The following is a 24,829-nucleotide window of genomic DNA, read 5'->3' as shown; positions in this document are numbered from 1 at the left end:
TTGACGGTTTAAGTTTCTCTAAAAAAAGTTGGCCATCCTGCTTAAGCGTAGGCAGCTGTCATCCCCGAGTGACTAAGTCTCGCTGGGACAGAAAGAAGTGGACCAACCAGCGGCATTCTAAGGCCCTGTTTGGAAATTCCGGTTCAACTTTAAATTAGAAATACGTGTAAGGAATTAACTTAAAAGTCAATAGAGCAGTAAATCTGGAATCTCTTACAGGTCCGGACGTTGGGTTAGAATTTCACAAAACTTTATAAGTTCTTTTGCTCCCTCAAGGCAACAGCCTAGAAACCATTGTCTCCATTTTTAAAGCGTTCTATTCTGAGGACTGATGCTAATCAACAAGTTAGTTGTCATCTGTTCCCAAAGCCAGCCCGGGCGCCATCCATACTTGCCACCAGCCTGTCAAGACCCCTTAACCCAGGCAGGGTCCTCCACCCGGGGGGGATCCGCCCCTCCCTCCAGGCAGGGAACCCCCATCCCCGGCAAGACGCCCCCTCCCCCAGGCGGGCGTCGGGGTAGGGCAGGCGCCGCGACGCCGCCGACGGCGACCCTGGGGCTCTGACGCAGCGTGTTCCACGTCCCCGGGCCGCCTGTCACGTGTTGCGGAGGCGCGGGGGCGGGGCGGGCCGGGCGTGGGTATATAGCCGGGCGCCAGCTGGTGCCCCACTACGAACGTGTGGGGGTTTCCGAAGCCGGTCGAGTCTCTCGCCTGTCCCGCGTCCCTTCGCCGCAGCCGGTCGGTGGGTGCGCGTCCCCCTCTGTGCACAGCGGGCTGTCCCGGGCCCCCCGCAGCGCCGAGATGGAGGCTCCGCGGGGCTCTAAGCTGCACGGCCGGGGGTGGGGGGGTGGGGGGGTGGGGGGAGTGGGGTCGGGGTCTGGCCGCCTTGCCGCTTCCGCGTCCCGGCTGGGCAGGGGCGGTCTCCGGGACCCGCGCTTTCGACCTCGCTTTTGTTCGCTCAGGCTTGGCTCCTGCCGACTGCTTTAGTGCGGTCGTCACCGAGTATCTCTTGGCCTGCTTGGGTGGTCTTGGGGCAGCAACTTGCATTTGTCCCGCGGGGACGCTGTGTGAGGGGACACGCGTGAGAAAACCGTCGTCTGGCAGAATTCAGGGTCCACAGCCACGGGAGGCTCTCGGTTCTGGCGCCTGCCTTCCGCCTGCAGCGCGGCTCTTGGCGGTTTCTGGCGGGAGGGCGGCGGCGGCAGACCCGGGAGCGGCCCCGCGGGCGGCAGGGAGCAGTGTGTGCGGTGTGGATCGCTGGGGACACTGAAGTTACACTTGGACGCGTCCTGAGGTGTTTCTCAATTCTCGGAGCACCTCCTCCTTCTTGGGCTTCGTCTCCCCTAAAGTAGTTTCAGTCCTTTCACAAGGGAGGTAAAAATAATCCGCCAGAGAGCTGCGGCTTGACAGTCCTGACGCTGTGACCCCAGAGGAACACTGACGAACCCAGATGTCTCCTAAGAAGTCTCTTTGGGCTTAACATGGATTTTAACCTGGGTAGCATTTTGGGGAACAGATATTGCCCTTCCAAAGGGCAAATATTCTAGTATTCTGGCCGAGAAACAAGACGAATACACCACCGACTTCTCCTCGAGCCTCTTTTCTCCCCGTGTGTGTGTGTTTGTTTTTGGCGGTTGGCCGGTGCCGGGATCCGGATCTTTGACCTCGGTGTTACAGCACCGCGCTCTAACCAGTGCCGCCCCCCTGCTTTATCGGAAGTTTACACACAAGCCCGGAAAGCTTGCAGGCTGGGAGGGAGTGGTGCAGACTACTCTTAGCTCGTCTTGATTTTTTTTTCTCTACTTGAAATGAGCATTTGCTTGTGTTGGAGAATGGATCTGGGAGTCTTATCCCAATGTCTTGAAATAAGTCTCTCTTCCACAGATTTCTTCTTTCTCTAAGAAGAAAAATGGCATCTGTTGCAGTTGACCCACAACCGGTATGAATTTTAAATAGCTGTTTCTTGACTCCTTTCTCTCCCGAGTGTTTTGAGAAGTTGCTAACCCCCGCCCTTTGGTTGCAGAGTGTGGTGACTCGGGTGGCCAACCTACCCTTGGTGAGCTCCACGTATGACCTCGTGTCCTCGGCCTATGTCAGTACAAAGGACCAGTATCCCTACTTGAAGTCTGTGTGTGAGATGGCAGAGAAGGGCATGAAGACCATCACCTTGGTGGCCATGACGAGTGCTCTGCCCATCATCCAGAAGCTAGAGCCACAAAGTGAGTTGTGATTTTTCCCTCCAGATGCCATGGGACTGGTCAGGGGTGAGCCCCTGAGCAGCAGCAGCAACATCAGGGGGTCCTCAGCCCTTCCTGAGGCACATACTGCCTTTACCTAGAAACTGTCCAGTGACCCTTATTGTCATAGAAGGCCTGTTTCACAGCAATGGCAGATGTTCATGATACTTTAATAAAAAAATCCCTCAGAAATGCTTCTGTATTGGCACCTGAGATCAAAAGGGAAGCAACCAGGGCCGGCCCATGGCTCACTCGGGAGAGTGCCGTGCTGTTAACACCAAGGCCGCGGGTTCGGATCCCATATAGGGATGGCCGGTTGGCTCACTGGCTGAGTGTGGTGCTGACAACACCAAGTCAAGGGTTGAGATCCCCTTACCGGTCATCTTTTAAAAAAAAAAAAAAAAAAAAAAAAAAGGGAAGCATCCAGGTGGTGAACTGAAATAATTGACTTTCTTGAGACCACACAGTGATATGAACTTCTTTTTATTTTTATTTATTTATTTTTTTGGTGGTTGGCTGGTAAGGTCATCCAAACCTGTGACCTTGGTGTTTCTAGCACCATCTCTCTCAAGTGAGCTAACTGGTCAGCCCCTTCTTTTTATTTTTGATAGCATTGAGATAAAATTAACATAACATACTATTCACCCACTTAAAGTTTACAATTCCATGGTTTTTGTTATATTTACAGAGTTGTACAATCATCACCTCAATCACCCCCCCCATCCCTTTTAGAACATTTTCATTACCTAAGAAAGAAACTTCATACAGGTTTCTGTTTGGGATGATGAAAAGATCCTGGAAATGAATAGTGGTGATGGTTGTACAACATCGTGAATGAATTTTTTTTTTTTTTTTTTTTTAGTGGCTGGCTGGTTATAGGGATTGAACCCTGGACCCTGGTGTTATTAGCACCATGCTCTAACCAACCGAGCTAACTGTCAAGCTCTGTGAATGAATTTAATGCTACTGAATTGTACACTTAAAAATGTTAAAACGGGGCCGAGCCCGTGGCGCACTTGGTAGAGTGCTGCGCTGGGAGCGCGGCAACGCTCCTGCCGCGGGTTTGGATCCTATATAAGAATGACTGGTGCACTCACTGGCTGAGTGCCGGTCCCAGAAAAAAAAAAAAAAAAAAAAAATGTTAAAACGGTGAGGTTTATGTTGTGCATAATTTATCAAAAAAAAAAAAGGAAAGAAAGAAACCTCATACTTATTAGCAGTCACTCTACATTTCCTTCCAACCTTCCCTAGGCAACTACTAATCTACTTTTTGTCTTTATAGATTTGCCTATTCTGGAAATTTCATATAAACAGAAACATAAAATATATGACCTTTTGAGACTGGCGTCTTTCACTTAGCATGTTTTCAAGGTTCATCCGTGTCATAGTATCGTTTCGGTACTTCATCCCCTTTTATTGTGGAATAATATTCTATTGTGTAGATTGATCACATTTTATTTATTCATTCATCAGTTCATGGACGATTGGGTTGCTTCTACTTTTTGGAGATTATGAATAATGCTTCTGTGAACATTTGTGTACAAGTTTTTGTGTAGACATGGTTTAAATTTTCTTAAAGTGGAATCACTGGGCCATATAATAAATCTGTTTAAGCTTTTGAGGAATTGCCAGACTCTTTTCCAAAACAGCTGCACCATTTTACTTCCCCATCAACAGCGTATGAAGAAGGTTCTAATTTCTCCACATCATGAACTGCTTTTGAATAAAGATCTAAATCATTTTCCCAAATGGTTGTCAGGAACTTTTAGGATTATAAGAAACCTTTAGAGGCCATCTATTCCAACTTTGCTACTACTAAATAAATTTGGTACTATTTTTTGGCTTCCTCCTAACAGTGACCAAGCCTGGATTAAAATCTGGTCCTTGTTAAGAAGGTCCAGTGTGCTGTTAGCATACTGTTTCCTAGTGAAATCCCTAAAATACTAAGTACAGGTAGGGATTAAACTAGCATGGAAATGCTAATTTTGAGAGAGTTTTCAGATACCTTATCCCCTGAATGACGGTTCCAGGGAAGCCTGGTTACTCTTGGCATTAACAGTAGGGGCCATTTGATGAGGAAGAAGCTCATTAGCCAGCTTCTTACCTGGCCTGTCACTACCTCTTCCTGCTTCTCCCTCACACGCTTTTGTTGCTCTGTCGGTGGAAGAAAGTTGCCGGTAACCTGCTAAGCCTCTCTCTGAGTTAGAGAAACCAGGCAATGCATTTGGTCTTAAAAGATTCAACATTGTTGCTGTTTTTTATAACAAGGCTAAAGGTATACGGTATAGTAATGTGTGTTCATTCTTATAGTGTTACATTAACATTTTTCCATTTGTGATTCCTCTAGTTGCAATTGCCAATACCTATGCCTGTAAGGGGCTAGACAGGATTGAGGAGAGACTGCCTATTCTGAATCAGCCAACCACCCAGGTGAGCTTAGGACAAAAGTTCCAAGGCTTGCCACCTCACATGTTTTCGTGTTCTACCTGTTTAGCACAGGCTGGTGATGCCACAAACAGGCAGATATTTATTTCTTCTCTCAACCTGCATCTGGATGTATTTTTGAAAGAGTAATGGCCACTCCATTGTGTGTAAGAAGCAGAGAACTAGACCCCTTTGGAGTGGAATACTTTCAGTCTGATCTCTGTCAATTTGTGGCTTTCACCTGAAGATGAAGTTGTTCTCTCAAATAACATTCCGTGATTCCATGATTCCCATGTGGTACTGGATAAATGCAGAGGTGATATATAGAAACTTTTCTTACTTGGCTTGGTGCCGTGCTTAAAGGGGCCACACTCCATATGGGACAGCTAGTCAATGTTGACAAAAGTGATAGGCTCATCCTGGTGATCCTTTGGTTCAGACAATCCTTTAGTTCTGAAATTTTCTTTCAAATTAAGAATACAGCATGGCACAAAATGATAACAGTTAGAGAAAAATCTGGCTCTGTCTTTTATAATCTAAATAGATCTTAGTGTACAGCCTTTAGAATGCTTGTGTGCATCTCTTTAAATTTTTCACTTACGTTACTTGAGACACTTATTTATTTATTTATTTTTAAGATGACCGGTTAGGGGATCTTAACCCTTGGCTTGGTGCTGTCAGCACCACGCTCAGCCAGTGAGTGAACCGGCCATCCATATATGGGATCCGAACCCGTGGCCTTGGTGTTATCAGCACCACACTCTCCCAACTGAGCCACGGGCCGGACCAATTTGAGAGTATTCTAATGGTGAGAGTTATTTTCCATTTTGGGTATTTTCTTTAAATTTTGGTAACTTGTGTATAATATTAAGAGTCAGATTACCTTATTTAAAATTAACAAAAAAGTTAGGTTGGTTTATTGAAAGCTGAAAGCTCTAGTAAATGATAGTTTGGAGAAGACCTTCCCTGAGGTATTAACAAGTAATTTAAAGAAGGTTTTCTTGCCAACATTCCTGTTGCCATATGCCTCCTCCTTTCTCACTCTTCCCCCATATGCATTTTCTCCTAATCTAGACAAACTACATGCTGATACGTACAGGGCCAAGTTTAGCTTGATCTTTAGTTTTCTCACTGGATTTATGTGACATCAGAATGAGCTATATAATAACTGCATAATATCACCAACGAGTAACATGTTACCACCTTTCTTTTTTGGGGGCTGTTGGCTGGTCCTTGATGTTACAAGGTTGTGCTCTAACCAACTGAGCTAACTGGCTACCCCTTATGACGTTTATTCTGAGCCTCTTTTTTTTTCTTTAACTATATGCCTACAAGCACATGTGACATTTGTAATATTAACTAAGGTTTAGTTTTTAAAATAAACTCTAAAGATTTTAAAAGATTTATAAAGATTCTAAAAGATTTAAAAGTCTTTGAAATCATTTGAATTGGTTAATGATGACAGGCTTTTTTTCTGTTGTGTGCTTTGGTTAAAAGCCAGTGTAAGGGCCAGCCCATGTCTCACTTGGGAGAGTGTGGTGCTGATAACACCAAGGCCATGGGTTTGGATCGCTATATAGGGATGGCCGGTTAGCTCACTTGGGAGAGTGTGGTGCTGACAACACCATGTCGGGAATTAAGATCCCCTTACTGGGCATCTTAAAAAAAAAAAAAAGAAGAAGAAGACAGCTTATCACCTTGACAAATTTCATATCTGTTCATCTCATTTTCTCCTTCAACAATCCTTGTGGTATAGCAGATAAGGCAAATATACCTGATTAGGAAATTCAGGCTCATCAAATCTTAGTGATTAAGAGAGAGTGAAAGGGCCAGGTTACTTCTTTAACTCTTCAACTATGCTGCCTTAGTTAAGACCTTAAATATGTATTTGTGCCTGTGTTTCTCACCAGCCAAGTGATCTGCTTTTCCACTTGTAGGTTGTTGCAAGTGCCAAAGGTGCTGTGACTGGTGCCAAAGATGCTGTGGCAACTACTGTGACCGGGGCCAAAGATTCTGTTGCCAGCACAATCACAGGGGTGATGGATAAGACCAAAGGAGCAGTGACTGGCAGTATGGAGAAGACCAAGTCTGTGGTCAGTGGCAGTATTAACACAGTCTTGGGGAGTCGGATGATGCAGCTTGTGAGCAGTGGAGTGGAAAATGCACTCACCAGATCAGAGCTGCTGGTCGACCAGTACCTCCCTTTCACTGAGGAAGAACTAGGTAATAGGAATTTTGTCTTAGAATAATGTTTCATATGTTAATCTGTTTAAAACACCTTCATTGAGATATACTTGTTTTCAGTCTCAATTTAGAGTTGCACAACCATCACTACAATCCAGTTTAGAACATTTCTGTCACCCCAAAAGATCCCTCATGCCTGTTTGCAGTCAATCACCATTTCCTCTCCCAAGCAACCACTTATCTTTTTTTTTACTTTTTTTTTTTAGTGCACCAGCCATTCCTATATAGGATCCGAACCCGCGGTGGGAGCGTCGCCGCGCTCCCAGCGCCGCACTCTCCCGAGTGCGCCACGGGCTCGGCCCCCACTTATCTTTTTGTCTCTAGAGATTTTCCTTCTTAAAGCAATCAAGGGGGCCGAGCCCGTGGCGCACTTGGTAGAGTGCTGCGCTGGGAGCGCGGCAACGCTCCCGCCACGGGTTCGGATCCTATATAGGACTGACCGGTGCACTCACTGGCTGAGTGCCGGTCACGAAAAAACGACAAAAAAAAAAAAAAAAAAGCAATCAAGTTTCACATTGAATTATACATAGTAAGTTTTAAAAATTTAGGAGAAATTAGCTCAAAAAATTTTTCTGTAAATGAATCATCATCATTGGATTGCTTTACAGAATCATCATTAAAAAGAATCATTGTTAAAGTAGGCACATTAGTGCCTACTTTGTGCCAAGTACCATGTTCCTCAAGAAATTCAGTCTAGTGGGAAGAAACGTGTAGATACATGTAATATGTAACAGATACAGTAATATGTTCAGTGTGGTCAAGCCCAGCAGCAGACATGAGCAGTCTTGGGAAAATGAGTGTGTACTTGCTAGGTGGGTAGGTAGACTCAACAAAGTCAAGACCCAGGTTAGAGTCCAGGTCTTGTCACTTATAACTATGATCCCTTATGTTTTTTTTTGTCCTTCCTAATTTCAGAAAAAGAAGCAAAAAAAGTCGAAGGATTTGATATGGTTCAGAAGCCAAGTTACTATGTTAGACTGGGATCCCTGTCTACCAAGCTCCGCTCACGTGCCTACCAGCAGGCTCTCAGCAGGGTTAAAGAAGCTAAGCAAAAAAGCCAAGAGACCATTTCTCAGCTTCATTCTACTGTTCACTTGGTAAGTAAAACTTCATTTTAAGATATCTGAAGTGAGTTCATTTATCTGAAGGGATGAGAGTAAATGTAACCGTGAAATCCATTATCTTACTTTGTAAACAACCCAATAGAAAAATGGACAAAGAGTATACAGACAACTCACAGAAAAGGAAGTATAAATCGCTGAAATACATGAAGTAATGCTAAATCCACTCTGAGGGATCAAATACAGACTCCTCTGTAGTCCTATCACAATGGCAAAGTTTGACGCTGTTGACAGTGGTGTAGAGAAAGAGCCGTACTTGTGTACTTCTGGAGGATTTGAGGGACTGATTCAAGGGACTGTTCTAAGAAAGTTACAAACAGACCTAAACCTTGAGCAGTTTTACTTGTAGGAATTTATCTTATAGATATGTGTACTTGTTTGGAATTGCAAGAGACTGTAACAATGCATATCAACTAATAAGGGACTAGTTAAATTGATACATCACAATAGACTGTTGTGTAGCCATTAAAGATTGCCAAGGTACAGAACAGTATGTACTGTACTGTCATAAGAAAACACTTTCTTCTTGGAAGGGGAAATAGATGGCTGGTAGTAGGGAAGAGGAAGATTGAATTCCTTTCTCTTTTGTAATTCTAACTTATCCTTCACACATATAAAAATTTTTTAGTTGTCTTACCTGTGCTAACCTGGAGGTAAATTTGGAGTCAGTGGTTTAAGAGTTAAGTAGAGGCAGTAAAGAGCTGCTACTACTTGGATGACTTGCACACTGATAATAAATAGCACTGATAGCAGAGATAGCTCTTATTAAACTCATGGAAATTCTTGGTTTTTGTGTTGCCTGATTTACATCATAGATATGCAGACAGGCAAACATGAATGTCTGACTAGTTTGTTACTTTGTCTTATTTCAATGTGTTTTAGATTGAATTTGCCAGAAAGAATGTGCATAGTGCCAACCAGAAAATTCAGGATGCTCAGGATAAGCTCTATCTCTCGTGGGTGGAGTGGAAGAGAAGCATTGGCCATGATGATACTGACGAATCCCATTGTGCTGAGGTGAGATGATTGAGTCATCTTTAGTTTACTATAGTTTACTATAGTTTCTTATCAGACTTTTTATTTCAATTTTCCCATAATTCCTCTTAGTACTCTTCTCTATCAAAAGCTTGAACAATATTGTATACATAAGTTACTTGTTATGAGGAAAAGAAGAAAAACTGGGGAGGGAGTAACTTTATCTAACAACCTACTGACATGTGTGTTGCCCCAATGTGGTACAACTAAATGAGAAGCATGATCCTTGCCTTCATATTGGGTACAGACTAATAGAGGATACAGGCAGCTATACTGTCACAGCATTTTTTTGACAGCAGAAATACAGGTGCTATGAGAATATATAGAAAGGCTACCTAATGCAGCCTTGGAGTGGGGGGTGAGTCAGGTGGCTTCGTGGAAGACGTGAGTGCAAAGCTGAGAACTAATAGGGAAATGAACTAGGTGAAAGGGCAATGAGGGCACTAATGTTCCAGACAGAAGAAATAGCATGGTGTAGTCCTAGAAAGTGGTTCTTTGTGTCCCCAAAGCTAATTTGTGTTTACCTTTAAAATCAGTATTGACTATTTATATCATGCCATCTTATTTGAGGAGGATATATCTAAATTACATTACTAACATGCAGTATATTTTCTTTTTTTTTTGTGGTGGCTGGCCAGTATGGGGATCTGAACCCTTGACCTTGGTGTTATAACACCATCCGCTAACCAACTGAGCTAACTGACCAGCCCTATGGAGTATATTTTCATTCTGTCTGGTCTCCCCTGCCTGTTATGTTTCTTCAGCTTAAGGTGCTGAACTTTGGAGACTCAGGCCCTAGCTTAAATCTTCACTCAGCTATTTTCTAGCTGTTAACTGGGGCAAGTTACTTAAACTCTAAGTTAATGTTCATATCTGTGACATACAAAAAATGTGCTGCACTTGGCATTGTTATGAGGATTTTTAAAAAGTCAAAGAATCCACGTATGTGATGGACATATAACCAGCTTATGGTGATTGAACTAATTCATACATAGTACTGTTGGATCTACTGCTAATTCTTATTTGTTTTATTTTTAGCACATCGAGTCACGTACTCTTGCTATTGCCCGCAGCCTGACTCAGCAGCTCCAGACCACGTGCCACACTCTTCTGTCCAGCATCCAAGGGTTACCACAGAACATCCAAGATCAGGTCAACCACTTGGGGGTGATGGCAGGTGACATCTACTCAGTGTTCAACAATGCTGCCTCTTTTAAGGAAGTGTCTGATGGCCTCCTCACTTCTAGCACGGGGAAGCTGCAGAAAATGAAGGAATCTTTAGATGATGTGATGGATTATCTTGTTAACAACACACCCCTCAACTGGCTGGTAGGTCCCTTTTATCCTCAGCTGACTGAGTCTGAGAATGCTCAGGACCAAGGTGCAGAGTTAGGCCAGACCAGCCAGGAGGCCCTGCAATCTGAGCATAAAACTCGCTAAACCTGTGCCTATAAACAGTACGTGTATGCAGCCAGCCAGATGATGTCTTTTTTTATGTTGAAGTTAACCTGCTAGACCACTCTAAATTGGGGGAGCAGCTAGCAAGGAAAAAGGTCCTCAATTGTAGTCATTTTCAGCCGGATTAAGAGTTTTAAAGTTTCTGGCATTAGCAGATGAATCATGCTTGGCTCTTCCAGATCCTAGCCAGAACTCACAGAAAGTTCACGTGCACTTATGGTTTCATTCTGGGACCTTGTGTTGCCACTGTTACTGTCTATTTGTAATGAATAAAAATACTTTCATGTGGGCTGTGGTATAAACTGGTGTCTGCTTTAGTATGGGCTGAACAGGCCTCATCCTTGGTTTGTCTCACGATGCATGCTTGTACAACTTGATTTTAGTTTTTTATGTTTTATGAAGGAATGCTACCTTTGAATTCAATAAAATTCACTGCAGAATAGATTAGTTTTATGCTGTTTGTTCCATGTGCTTTGTGTGTTGCTTTCATAGAGCTGCTTGATCTGCGTGACAGTTATCAGTATACATACATGAATTCCAATTGGCCTGTTAGGGAATTTGGCAGAGTGATAACATTGGAAGACTAATGTTAGAAATGAAATGTTTGATAATAGGTTTTAAACAAATTCCAAACTAATATGCATATTAGAATTTGACTAGGTGATAGTTGTCCCTTCATTTACCAATTTACTGGACCCCTGAGAGAGGGGTTTTAAGCCAGTAGAAAGACCTAGTTATGGCTGATTGCCTTGCTGAAAAGAAATCAAAACTGAAAGGAAAGGCTGGCGAGTTAGCTCACTTGATTAGAGCGTGGCCTTGTAATACCAAGGTCAAGAGTTTGGATCCCTGTACCGACCAGCTGCCAAAAAAACCGCCCCAAACAAACAAAAAAACCCAAAAACAAAACCAAAAAGAAGCAAGTGAGTGACTATTTGCATCAGTTTCACTTTCTTGCAAGGGGCCAGTTAAAGTGTGAGCCCTAAAGTGAGATTGTTCAGTGTCCAGTCTCAGCTGGACTTAATTCACTGAGTTGTCGCTTTAGGAGAAAGTCATTAACCTTAGTTGTTGGTGAGGTACCTATAGAAAACCGTGTGAGAATAATAATAAGTAAAAAGACATTGGGCTCCCTGTAGAAGGTGTTCTTCTTACCTCCTGCCTAGGGTATCCAGACTTCTAGCCCCTTCAGTGGTGATCACTTATGTAGGAACTGTCATGAATCTCCTTATCACAAAAGCTGCAGTGTGTCAAACTATTTCAAAAAAGTGAATCTTAGAACTTGTGAAATAGAGCTACGTGCTTCTGCTCATCTCTGCTAAAAGGTAAACAGAGCTGCCCTTCAGCAGCCCCTGAAGTCTAAATCAAATTTGTCTCCTCTTTCTACCCTGGCTCACCCCTTCCCACAAAAACAAGGAGGCAGCACATAACTTTACATTCTCCTTTGGTGTGAATTGCATCTATCAGAGTTTTACTTTTATCAAGGTGTAAATTTTTTCTCCTCAGTGTAACTCAAGGAATCAAAATAGGTGAGTTGGAGAACAAGGACTCACTGAGATACTTGAAGCTGCTCTTTAATTTGTTCTGCAGATAAAGGAGCTTCTGATTTCTAGGAAGGGTGGACTTTTGTGATTTATGGGCTTCCAGAATAGAGCCTGTCCATTCACTTGCCTGCCTGTCCCTGGTGACTGGCATTTTCTAGAGCCTCTGATTCTTAAAAAAATTGTTTTTCTTAGTCCAAATGCAGACATTACCCTGCTCCTCTTTGCCTCAAAACTGCAGGGCTGGTATTTTGTGGTTCATCTCAATCGACTGAAGCATTCATATGCTATAACTATATGCATGTTTTCTAATCGTGAAGATACAGCTTTGTGTTTTCCTGTTGTAAAAGTTACAGTACTAGGGGCCAGCCCGTGGCTCACTTGGGCGAGTGTGGTGCTGATAACACCAAGGCCACTGGTTCGGATCCTATATAAGGATGGCCAGTTAGCTCACTTGGGAGAGTGTGGTGCTGACAACACACAAATCAAGGGTTAAGATCCCCTTACCAGTCATCTTTAAAAAAAAAAAAAAAAAAAATTACAGTAGTAACAATTGCTTATGAAAAGGAGACAGGTTTCAAAGCTATTCTTGGTGAGCAAGGACAGAATATAACGCAGACCATTCTTAGCTTCTAGTAGACCACCACCAGCCTCGATGCTTTTGCCATGAGCTGTGCACATTGGACATGGTTTTGTGTATCTGTCTTTGTGTCTCAAATTTGACTGTGCCTACATACGTTTTATTCAGTTGTCAACGTGTCTCAAAATTTGTGGTGTCCTCACATCTTTCAGCTTCATTGTTGCGTAACCTGGCTGAAAATTTTAAGTTTAACAGACTTTTTTTTTCCCCCAAAGAAGACAATTCTTTTGAGGAAAGAAAACACAGTATCTAACCAGTATCTAACACAGTATCTAACCATGGCAGGCCCATAAACATTTGGATGCATGCAGCCTGGCATGGTGTGCCTGAGTGTTCAAGGATGTTTTTTCCATTGCACTTAATAATACAGACTTTCTCATTTGTCCTGGGCAAAAAAAATCAAAAGAACATGGTGTACTGGCCGTTAATCTCCTTAGTTTTCTCATCTGTAAGGTAAAATTAATGATGCCTCAGTAGATGGAAGTGAAGTGTCAACGATGGAGTGTCTTTTTCTAATTTGCACTATAGGCATGGGGACACCATCCTTAGGACAGCAACATGGCAGTTCAGGTGTTAGTATATAATACCAGGTCATTATTAGGAAAATACATCTAATTTTTAAAAATAGTTTTTAATTCAAAATATTTTAATATTTACTGTTACATATTTGTGGGGTACAGTGTGTTGTTTCAATACATGCATATACTGCACAATGATTCATTTAGGGTAGATAGCATAGTTTTGTACCCACTAGTCCACCACTTTTCCTTCCCTCCCCCACCGTTTCACCCCCCAGCCTCTGGTAACCATTATTCTACTTTCCACTTCTATGAGAACACTTTTTTTTTATATTCCACATTGTCCTTTTGTGCCTGACTTTTACTTCACTTAGCGTGATGGTTTCCAGTTCCACCCATGTTGCTGCAAATGATGGGATATTATTTTTTTCTTATACTGTGTATATATACCACAGTTTTTTATCCATTCATCCGTTGGTGGACATTTAGGTTGATTCCATCTCTTGGCTGTTGTGAATAGTACTATGAATTATGTCCACTTTGATAATAGGAATTAAAGAGCTAATGAAGTGAAAAGGGGAAATTTAAAATTTGGTTTACCTGAGATAGCTCTTTTAGAGTGTCACTTAGCTCATGAGTAGAAGGGAAGGAGGAGCAGGACAAATCTTTAAGAAATTAGATCTATATTATGCCTGGAAGAGCAGGTTTGAAGGGATGAAAAGGAGGCCTCTTGCCAGCTTGACCTTCCCTGGGTTCTTATGGACTTGGGACCTGGCCAGCTAAGCCTCATTCCTGCTCCAGCTCCAGGAGTGACCCAGCACTGGGGCCTGCATGTGTGATGGTCTTGTGAGATGTCCCTGCTCCATAAGCCAAAGTATTTATTGCTTGTATCTCAAAGTACAATACCTTCATGCTATAGGTGTCATATTTCCAACAGATATCCTATAATTAGAATATCCTATAATATTTCCTGATAGCCACTTAGTAAGGAAAAGATGTTGAATAATTACACTGTTGAGTAAGTTCCCAGGCTAATTATAGCAGGCTACTTTATGTGAAAGATGGAGAAACTGGAAAGGTAACAGACTTCAGAGAGATGGAGTAGAATAAGACATCTCTCTTCGGCGCTTGAAGTCTGCTTAGGCCAAAGACAGATTTTTATGGTATCTTTCTTCCTCCCCTTGCTTACCTTTTGAGATTCTGATGCCACACCCCTACCGCCAAGTTTTAGAAGTTACTGGCTCCTTAAGTATATGGTGACCCTCACTGGTATCGGCCCCATTCATATTTTCAGGGCTGGTGAGGATTGAGGTCTTCTAACTCACCATCTAGCTGAGGTTGAGCTGAGACTTAGGGGTGGAGTGCTCAGGAGGAAAAGGCTGAATTGGAATACCATACTTTGAATTGGTGGTGAGGTGGTGAGAGTCAGGCAGCCTATGCCCTGTTGAGTTTGATAGGTGAGCTTGCTGATGAACACAATACATCTTCAGTTGTTAAGATTGTCAGGAAGATGACTAAGTGAAATGATAGGAAGGCAGTGTGAAAGGAAAATGCTTGGGTTGGGGGATGGCAGAGACAGAGTTGCCTGGGATTCTTCTCTCATGCTTAACTTGCTTAAACTGGGCCTGCAGATTAGAGAGAAATGGGATATAATACAATGAAAGGCTTTGAATCTCACAGGGAACCCAGTCTTGACATAGAACAGTCCTTCGAGGTTTTTAGCTTGGTACTGATTTTGTGAAAGTGCTGTTTGAGAGAGCCATGTAAAAGATATTAGAGCCATGTCATAGTACCTACATTTTGGGCTAACACTGAAAATCTACTTGGTACATTCATTTGATAGAGACAATGTGGATATGTATAGCTATATTAACAAAATAATTCAATATTTGGGTTCCTAATAGTATAAGGCATGAACTCTGACCTGCTAGGAATGTAAACGCCATAAACTGTCCTTGAGAGACTTTTAACAGTCTTAGGGGAAGATTGTTAATAAATATTCAAGTAATATTCTGGTAGAATGCTCTGTCCTTCCCTTAATGGCCCCAGGCTGCTAATATTTTTAGTTCTTTATCATTATTTTAAAATTAACATGCAAAGTATGACACTTCAGCATAAGGCAGTATAGGACAACAATTTATCATTATTTTAAAATTAACATGCAAAGTATGACACTTCAGCATAAGGCAGTATAGGACAACAATTTAGGTTTTAAGTTTTATTGACTAAAGCAAAAGAGAATGTTGTCTTAGGTGATATTTCCTATATGGGGAAAATAAAACATCTACTGTCTTACAGAACTTAAGAAAGTGAGAAAGATAGTGGACAGTGTTGTTAATTGACATTTTACAAAAGTAATGAATAGATTAAATGGGCTTTTGTGTAAATACCAGTGAGAAGACTGGCTGACCACTAAACAGGTTACCATTTATATGAAATTTTCATTTCTCTTGGGTATATAACCATGAATGGAATTGTTGGGTCATATGATTACTATGTTTAATCATTTGAGGAACTGCCAGACTCTTTTCCAAAGTGTCTGCACCATTTTATATTCTCACCAGCAGTGCATGAGGGTTCTGATTTCTCCACGTCCTCATCAACATTTATTGTTATCTGACTTTTTGATTCTAACCAATCATTTAAATTCCAACTTGGTAGACGTTGACTAATGTAAATCAAGCACTTTCCCCTTTTTATTGTCTACACAGATTAGATAGAGCACTGGAAAACTCAGCTAAGGAGGTAGCTAAGATATCTATCAGACTGACTGACTCCCTTGTGAAAAATGGCTCAAGTGAGCTCTTAGCATGGATAAAACCAAATCATCTGTCTCTCAGTGTGGGCTCCATAAATGTTTAAGAAGATCTAATTTTAGGGCCGGCCCGTGGCTCACTCGGGAGAGTGCAGTGCTGATAACACCAAGGCCATGGGTTCGGATCCTATATAGGGATGGCTGGTTCGCTCACTCGCTGAACGTGGTGCTGACAACACCAAGCCAAGGGTTAAGATCCCCTTACCAGTCATCTTTGGGGGAAAAAAAAAAAACACAAAGATCTAATTTTGATGTACCTGCTCAAATGAATTAAATACAAAGAGGTTAACACTGACTAATTGAATGTTGTACAATGGATACCAAGGATCATTTAAATTTTGTTATGATCCATGCTTACCTTCTCCCTAGGCTGCAAGTTCTAACTGCTTCTCTCAGACTCTTGTTAGCCAAGAGCAAAGCATTGGTATACAAAGCATCCTACCTTAGGGCAGGAGATGAGCAGCGGCCCACTCAGCCATACCAAATTGTTCAGTAAAGGGTAAAGAAGAGAGTGAGACAGAACTAAGATGTCCCTGGTCCTCTAATTTGCAAGCACACAATCAAGCTGCATAAGCAACTTATTATAGATAATCAGAGGTTTCTGTTAAAATCAAACCCTCGACAAGGTCAGTCATCACGTATTTGGTGTTATAGCTAACGATTACCTCTTGCACCATCCTTTTATAGCCCTATACATTAGGATCACTTTCATATAACTAACTGTTTAGGTATTTTTTTACTTCATTGACTATTCTCCATTTCAAAATAAATTTTTCTGATACCTTGTCATGTTTATAGGCACTGCTTGCAACTCACCTTTACAGCAAATTGAATCTCCACAGGTAGTGTTTCTATTCCTATAGTAGTTCCACCTATTTAGGGCCCTGGGACCCCACTAACCCAGCTTTATGCAAATTAGAAAGAGGCACCTCATCTTCCACATGTTTAGTGCCACTTTCTGGAAATTTGTCATAATAACTATGTGAACCTATGAAATCTATGATGTGAAAGGTGCCCCCTAAGGTTGCATGGTGCATAACCTTCAAAATGTACCCAGTGTCCTGGGGAATCTTAGCATGGTCAGTTGGTTTTCTTGAAAAGAATGTATTGCTGGCTTCCTGTCCTTGTAGGGAGGGTATATGGTTACCTCATTAGCTTCATAGTAAGCATCTGATTCTGAGTTCAGCCTCCATCCATGATGGGCATTCTCAGCAAGAGACTCTTTTACACTTCTGCTTAACTGTACTGCTTAATATACATAAACTTCAAAAAGTTCATGGAAATATTTATATTATGTTTTAATTCTATTTTGTCCATGAACTGTTGAAAGCACCCTCATATTCTTGTCCATAACTATGTTCATGTCAGTGAAAAGGGGATTCATTTTATAAATCTGCAAAGTGATTTCTCTTGTGGCACATTTTTTTTTTTTTTTTTTTGATGGCTGGCTGGTAAGGGATTCCTAACCCTTGACCATGGTGTTACCAGCCCCACACTCTAATCAAATAAACTAACCCAGTTGTTCCATTTCTACAAACCCCAATGAAGATGGTTAGGTGAGATCACCACATTTTAAATTAAACTGACTGTGGAAAGGTAGCATACCTCTTAGCTGCCCCATCTTCACCTATTTCCTTCACAGCCCCAAAGTAGGCTTTGGTGAGAGCCTGACATTGGTGATAGTCTAATGGAAATTGGACACTGAATCATTCTGGATGTGTCGAAGGTGAATAATTCATATGGCTCTCCTAAACCATCTTGGGACTAGAAGTACTTTTTTTGGTGGTGGTTGTGGGGACTAAAACCCTGAGTATGGGTTCTCTAACATTCTGCAAAGAACTCCACTTTAGGCCAACAGTTAACTGGTCTATAGGTGACTTTGGAGGTTTGTGTGTGTGTGTATGGCAGGGGTAGGGGGGATGGGGGGGGAGAAAGGGTAGTATTTAAGTAACTAAAGAGAATAAAAGCTACTATTTATTGAGGACCTTTTATAAGGAAGGCTTATAGTACCCTTATTCCTTACCTGCAACCCAATTAGGAATTTTTCTCACTTGAGACATGAGGAAACTGAGGTTGAAAGGGAACAAGTCACAGGGTGAAGACCTAGCCCAAAGTCTTACTGATGTCATAGTGCATATTGTTTTTGTTCTAGCACTCTTGCTCTCTGCCAGGAGAAAACTGCAGCTTGCTTCCCTGATTGGGACCCAGAAAATCCCTCTGCCTATATCCTCTGTGTTGTAGCTTCCTGTTCTATTTTACATTTTTAAAAAACAAATAGAGTGACATTAAATAGATAATAAAATTTAATAAGATAATAAGAGATGATAAAATTAATAGATATTAAAAAATTAACAAGTGGAGTTTATTTCATGTTAACATATACATTTAATAGAAATAGTTCAGAGAGCTAAGCAAGGTACATCTTTTAACCTAAAAAGGCCAAAATTGCAATAATTGGCTTTCCTGGCTGATTCCCCAAACCAATTTGTATAAGCATGGCTGGCTTTTGTGCCTATCAGGTTGGATATAATCTTTGCAAAGTGAACAGTCAAGAAGAGCTGAAGTACAATTTGATCTCCCCAAACTGAAAGCCTCAGGAACAAACTGGAAGTTTACCTGAGACCACACAGTCCTCTGAGCACGTGGGTTCTTAGAGAAAAGAGCACAATAAGGGCCACAAACACCAGGTAAGGGCCTGATGGCTGGCGAACAAAGCAAGATTTTCTTTTATCTTTTTTTTTTTTTTTTTTTTTTTTTTACCATTTTTTTTTGTGGTGGTGGTAAAATACACCTAACATCAAATGATGAAATAAACCATTTTGGCCATTTTTAAGCGTACAATTCAATGGTGTTAAGTACATTCACAATGTTGTGCAACCATCATCATTATCCATTTCCAGAACTTTATCATTGCCCAAAGTGCAAATTCTGTACCCATTAACAATAACTCCTCAATCACCTTCTTCACTTCTATCTCTCTTTTAGGGGATTTTTGTTTGTTTGTTTGTAGCTGTTAGTTTTTTTGCATCTGTTAGGTAATCAGCTATTTTTTACCTCAACTATCATGATTCCAATCTTTATTAATATATGGTAGTAATTTTCTTCTTTCAGTCTGTTGTTGGGTAAGAAACATTACTTAGCTTATCAAAGTTGTATGTAAAATGAGAGTAGAGCTCTCATCCCTAAAGACATTCCTGAGCAGAGAAGAGCCAGGATTTTATGATGGCTATTTTAATTATTAAAACACCTTTTGTTTGCTCAGTTCCTAGACATTTCTCAATGGATTCATATTATTGGAAGTCAAACTTATGGAAAAGTGGAGTTGTATCATGTTTTAAGAGAATAATAAACTAAAAGGTAGATGAATAACCAGAAATGTTTTGTGTCTTGTATTTTCAAAAGAGACTTTATTTAATAGGTTCTACCAGTAGTTAATTTTCCTTTAAAGAGAAGTTTCCTTAGTGTTTTTATAATATGAGTGAAATGAATAAAGCAAGGTTCACCCACATGTAGTAATTAATGTCTCTCAGAACTCACATGGACCTGGCTATCCACTTCATTAGTGCTTGTTTTAATATCCAAGATTCTTCTTTTACAGGTGTTTGATTTCACCACCATAGACTTGACGTCTGAGATGGATGAAATTCCAGACATTATAGCTTTGGAAGAGGAGAATGGACCACATCATTCACATGCTAATAGTCCTGTAATCTCAGGGCAAAATATTGAATAACTAATTTAAAAAAATACTCTTTTGGGTTGAATATGCAATTTGTGTCACATTAAACTTCATGTGCGTTCATGTGTTTATTCCTGTGGCTTTAGGGAGTGTTAATCTATTTTTTTTGCTACTTGGTCTTAATTGCAGTAAAACTCTGTGATCTAAACTTTTGTAAGAGATCCTAATTCTATGTTATATGTCATTTTGTATAGTTCTTCAAAGTTTAATTGCTGAAGTACCTATAATAAAAATTGGGCTGTATAAACTTGAATCAGTGATTCAAGTGATTTTTTTAAGTGATATTGTGGACATTTGTTGTCTCTTGGTCTCTAAGGATTCATCATGCATGCTTCTTTTGGTAACAGTGCACTGTCTTTTGGGGGTCTCTGGGTTTGCTGGTCAAGGTTTTTTGCTTCCCCCTAGTCTATGGGTGGGCATGTGACCAACAGCAGGTCAACTGGGAGTAAGCATAGCATGATGGGTAAGGGCTCAGGTTCTATTCTCACTCTGCCACTTACTGTGTGACCTTGAGCAAGTTACTTAATTTCTCTGTGCCTCAATGTTTTTGTTTTGTTTTGTTTTGTTTTTGGCGGCTAGCTGCTACAGGAATCCAGATCTTTGATTTGGTGTTATAACACCATGCTCTAACCAACTGAGCTAACTGGCCAGCCCAGATTGTTGTCTTGAAATACCATTTCCCATTAAAATAAACCAGAGCTTCTTGGAGAAATGGCTGATTCCACATCTGAAGCAGGAAAAGTATAAAATAAGCCTTGAATTTCTCACTATGCCACACTACAAGGAAGCCGATTTGAAGAGGTTCCCACTGGCCAAAGACAGGACAATTTGAGCCTCTATAACAGTAATAATTGCAATAGATTGAGTCCCATAAGTAAGTTTAAGTTCATGAGTCCATAATGTCATATGTATCATTATGTATGTATATATAATTACATATATAAAGAACCTAATTGGTCAACCTCAGAGGATGATAGCAAATCAATTCATTATCTTGAATTATTATTATTATTATTATTATTATTATTATTATTTTGCTAGCCACTACAGGAGTCGAGCTAGACCTGGCACCATGCTCTAACCAACTGAGCCAGCCAACTTGCCTCAATTCATAATCTTGAAAACTGATAAGTAAAGGGAAGGGATCAAGAATTTATTCTTCCTTTTATTATATCTTTATCACTAGGTAACCAAACAGCAATTGAGGGAAAACTTTTCATAAAAGTATCCCCACTAAAAAAAATGAAAAAGTGTTGATAAATTAGAATAAAAACATTTTGCAATCCCCATGAATTAATGGATCGAGGCATTTAGCATCAATACCTGTCAATAACACAGAGATATTATGTGCTGCCTGATGAAAGAGCAAACATCATCATTTCTAGTCCTCCAAAGGGACCATGTCTGACTCTCATTAATCCTCTAGGTCCAAGTCCTAATTTAAAGGCAGTACAGAGGATAGGGACAGTGGAACATGTTGACCTGCCCCTTGAGGATACAGTCAGTAAAACCCAGACTGTGGGGAACTATTTGGGTGAAATAGCCCCAATTCTTTCACAGATAAATTGTAAGGGGGAAAAAATAAGGAGCTGTGAATGATGGAGAACCTCTGTAATTATATTATTTAAAAAAAAAAAAAAAAGCCAGGGAAAGACTAAAAAAACCCAAAAAACAAAAAAGGCAAGACAAATATAAACACTACATTGTCTAGAGAAGCACATTTGGGGCATAAAACTATATGACAATGTGAGGAAGTAATCACTGTAAAAGTGATTACTTTTGGTGGTTACTTTTAGGGGAAGGAGGGACTTCTGGGATGTCTGGAAAAGTTTCAGTTTTTGTCCTGGGTAGTGGTTATGAAGATGTTTACCTTATAATAATTCATTAAGCTATATAAAGATAAATTGGACTGCCTGGGACATAAATCTTGAGTAGATGGACACATGGGCCTGCCTTTCCTGAATCTTATTCTTTGGTTTTTCCATCCTTGCTTTAGGCTACCCAATATCATCTAATAAAACTCTGTCACAGACTCAGTTCTGCTGCTTGCAACTAAAGAATTCTAATCGGTATAAGTGACCTTGGCAAGTTATCATCAATGGTGAGGTGGGAATAGACAACTTTTGTTCTTTTTGGTGGGTGGCCTGTATAGCGATCTGAACCCTTGACCTGGGTGTTACCAACACCATACTCTAAGCAAGTGAGCTAACTGGCCAGCCTCTAAAGTTATTTATTTATTTTAGTTAACTTTTTGTAGAAGTCTTGCTATAAAGAGAAGTGGAGTGGTAACTAGAAAGGCATTGGAGGTCAAAGGTTTATTTCTTTTTTAAATTTTTATTGAATCAATTATACATATCTTTGGGGTTCAATGTTGACATATGTTGATCAAATCAATATTATTAGTATGTATATTGTTACAAATAGTACTTTTCTTTATGCCCCTTGTCCAGTCTCTCCCCATCTCCCTCTCACTCCCCTTCCCACCACTGATATCCCTAGATTTCTTCTGTCCCTCTGAAAGACTAATGGTTATTCTGTTGATTTGTTGCCTAGACGATCTGTCCAATGCTGAGAGGTCTGTTCAGTTCCCCCAATATTATCGCAGAGTAGATGCTTCTTCTGTCACTCTGGAATGGGCTTTGTGGAGAGAGACATCCTCTTCTTTTCTGCTGGTGACTCTCCTTGTTTCAATGCACTCCCGTGGCTGGTGGAGCATCTGTGTGGTGGTTGTGACGTCTAGCCACTTTCACAGCAGCCGTGGTTACTGTGGTGGCTGTGGTGAGCCACCCGCATGGAGGTGATGTTTTTGGCATGCTCCTTATAACTGGCAGTGTGCCTGGTTGTGGGAGGGGGGGGTCTGGTCCCAGCTCCAAACCTCAGACCCTTGGGTGGGCCCCGAGGCACCAGTGGTGTAGCTAGACAGGCACTGGAGGTCAAAGGATTTTTTTTTTAAATGGAAGATATACCATGTTTATATATTGATAGAAGAATTGACGATGCAGGAGAAAGTAGAGTACAAATACTGCATCAAACTCTGTGAGTAGGAGAAAAGAAATGTGATTTATCGAATAAATGGAATGACTGGTCTTAGGTAGGCAAACCTTGGTTTACCCGAATTAGCAAGAGAGAAGGAAAACTACATGGGCAAAGATATAGGCAGGTTGGTAAACTGTTGATGGAAGTTCTTTTCTGGAAGCATCTGTTAACTAAGAATCAAGAAATTCACCTGAGAGTAGGAAGGAGAAAGAGGCATCAGAGGTCTAAAAGAGAGAAGATATGTATAATTGTGTGGAGTGTGAGATTTGGGAAAAATAGTAGGGTGGAGGGGCAGGCTCAAGAGCTCACTTGAGTCATGAATTTTGAGTGAGACTAGGGATCATAACTGTGTTTAGCTGCTAAACTGCAGGTGTAGAATAGGCAGAGAACTGGATTTAATAGATAGGTTTTGCCAGATAAATGTGGCAAAGAGAAAGGGGCCAAGGAGCTGATGCTGTGTTCAAGTTAATGAGTATAATGATATGAAAGGAAGTAAGAGACAGTGAAGAGACAAAAGTATTAGTCCGTTTTTGTTGCTTATAACAAAATACCCGAAGCTGGGTGATTTATATAGAAAAATGAAATTTATTGCTTACCGTTTCTGAGGCTGGGAAGTCCAAAGTCCATCTGGTGGTGGTGACAGTGACCCAGTGATCTCATATTGCAAGGTGGTGGAAGTAGAGAGAGCAGAAACTCTGCTCTCTCTCCTTTTAAAGCCCTCAGAACCATGCCCCGACCACCGTTTTTAACCCATTCACTACTGCACAGTCCTACAATCCGATCACCCCTTCAGGTTTCTTCCTTTCAATTACTATAATAGGATTTCCCACCCTCTTAACAGTCACAGTGGGGGCTAAGTTTCTAATACATAAAACTTGGGGGACACAATTCAAACTTCAATGAGTTTTGGGGGGGCATAATTCAATCCACTACAAGTATTAAGAGTGCTTGTGGCCCAAGGACTGTTGGAATAAGGAAATTTAGAGGGACTGAGCTAGAAAGTTAGGAGGCAGTGGTTGGAGTTGAGATTAAGGAAAGGTTGCAGTAATTATAATGACAAGGTCTAAGGTTATGTACCATGAGAGTGGGTGGCTGAGGTAGAATGGAAGACAAGGTTATTGGAAAGGAGGTCAAGAAACTGAAGCCAGGGTATTGGAAAGGTCACCCGCATGGATATTGAAATCCCCCAAAATTATCCCAGGAGCAATGTTGGAGAGATAGGGAATTAAGTGCTAAATATTTTCAGAATGACGTCCAGCAACCCAACGATCTTATATAGATGACTTCCACAAGGAACATTTATGGGTGACAGCATAAACTTCAAAGGAGCTGGTGGTTTTAGTGAGGCAGGAGGCAATAATTGCCAGACGTGGTAATGAGAAATAAGTAGGATACCCACCCCACTTCCAGGCCTGATGTATATGGGGTGTGCGAGATAAAACAGCGATCAATTGAGAGGACTGCAGGGGCAAGCCGTATGCTTAGGGGAGAGCCTGATTTCAGGTAGGGCAAGAAGATGAAAGGTACATTCACCATTTGAGGGCATAAAAGATTTTGCTAATGACAGAACTGAGGCTCAGAGGTTGGATGGTTTGTCCGGGTCACACAACTAGTGAGAAAAGCTGAGGATGGAACCCAGTGCTTTTTCCACTACACCGAGGCACAGTAATTCACCTACGGTTTTTTATCTGACTTCACAATTAGCATACGAGCAAAACGAAATGGCAAACACTTAAGAAACCGCAACCGTGAGGCCCAAGGGTCTTTGCAATTTAAAGGTTAAACAAGCGCAGAAAAAAGTCGCTGGCCGCGCAAAGCACTGTGGTTCTTGTAGTTTCTCAGCAGGGCATGACGGGTAGGGAGGGAGAGCGGGCGCATTGCACGGCGGGAGATGTAGTCCTCCTGTGAAGTCCCTCCTCTGCCGGAAGCCAGGCGGCGCCGGCGCACAGTGCTTTTCCTTAAGCGCGGGAGTCTTAGTTTGTGGTGGCCCGGCTCGGGCAGCTGTGGCCTCGTTGCCGATAGAGAC

At 41.4% G+C, this 24,829-nt stretch overlaps 1 protein-coding gene across 5 annotated transcripts; it reads left to right on the top strand.

The window, feature by feature from the left end:
* The first annotated feature begins 638 nt into the window (after nt 1–638).
* On the top strand, nt 639–20,020 carry PLIN2 (perilipin 2). Of its 5 annotated transcripts, XR_010021885.1 has the most exons (10): nt 662–743; nt 1,886–1,940; nt 2,025–2,220; nt 4,586–4,668; nt 6,600–6,885; nt 7,822–8,003; nt 8,910–9,044; nt 10,101–10,391; nt 18,548–18,715; nt 19,627–19,710. XR_010021885.1 is itself a non-coding variant. In XM_063080937.1 (9 exons), the coding sequence occupies exons 2-9, from the start codon at nt 1,911–1,913 to the stop codon at nt 19,759–19,761; spliced, it is 1,338 nt and encodes a 445-aa protein (XP_062937007.1). In that variant the 5' UTR covers nt 639–739; nt 1,886–1,910; the 3' UTR covers nt 19,762–20,020. The 5 variants fall into 5 exon arrangements, 4 of the variants coding, with proteins under 4 accessions (XP_062937007.1, XP_062937006.1, XP_062937009.1 ...); XM_063080937.1 differs by lacking the exon at nt 18,548–18,715 and having other exon boundaries at nt 639–739; nt 19,627–20,020; XM_063080936.1 differs by lacking the exon at nt 18,548–18,715 and having other exon boundaries at nt 19,627–20,020.
* Nucleotides 20,021–24,829: the final 4,809 nt, after the last annotated feature.

This window comes from Cynocephalus volans, chromosome 16 (genome assembly GCF_027409185.1).
Source record: "Cynocephalus volans isolate mCynVol1 chromosome 16, mCynVol1.pri, whole genome shotgun sequence".
Taxonomy (NCBI): domain Eukaryota; kingdom Metazoa; phylum Chordata; class Mammalia; order Dermoptera; family Cynocephalidae; genus Cynocephalus; species Cynocephalus volans.
Note: the sequence above shows the minus strand (reverse complement) of the source record. Positions and strands in the feature narration are given on the sequence as shown.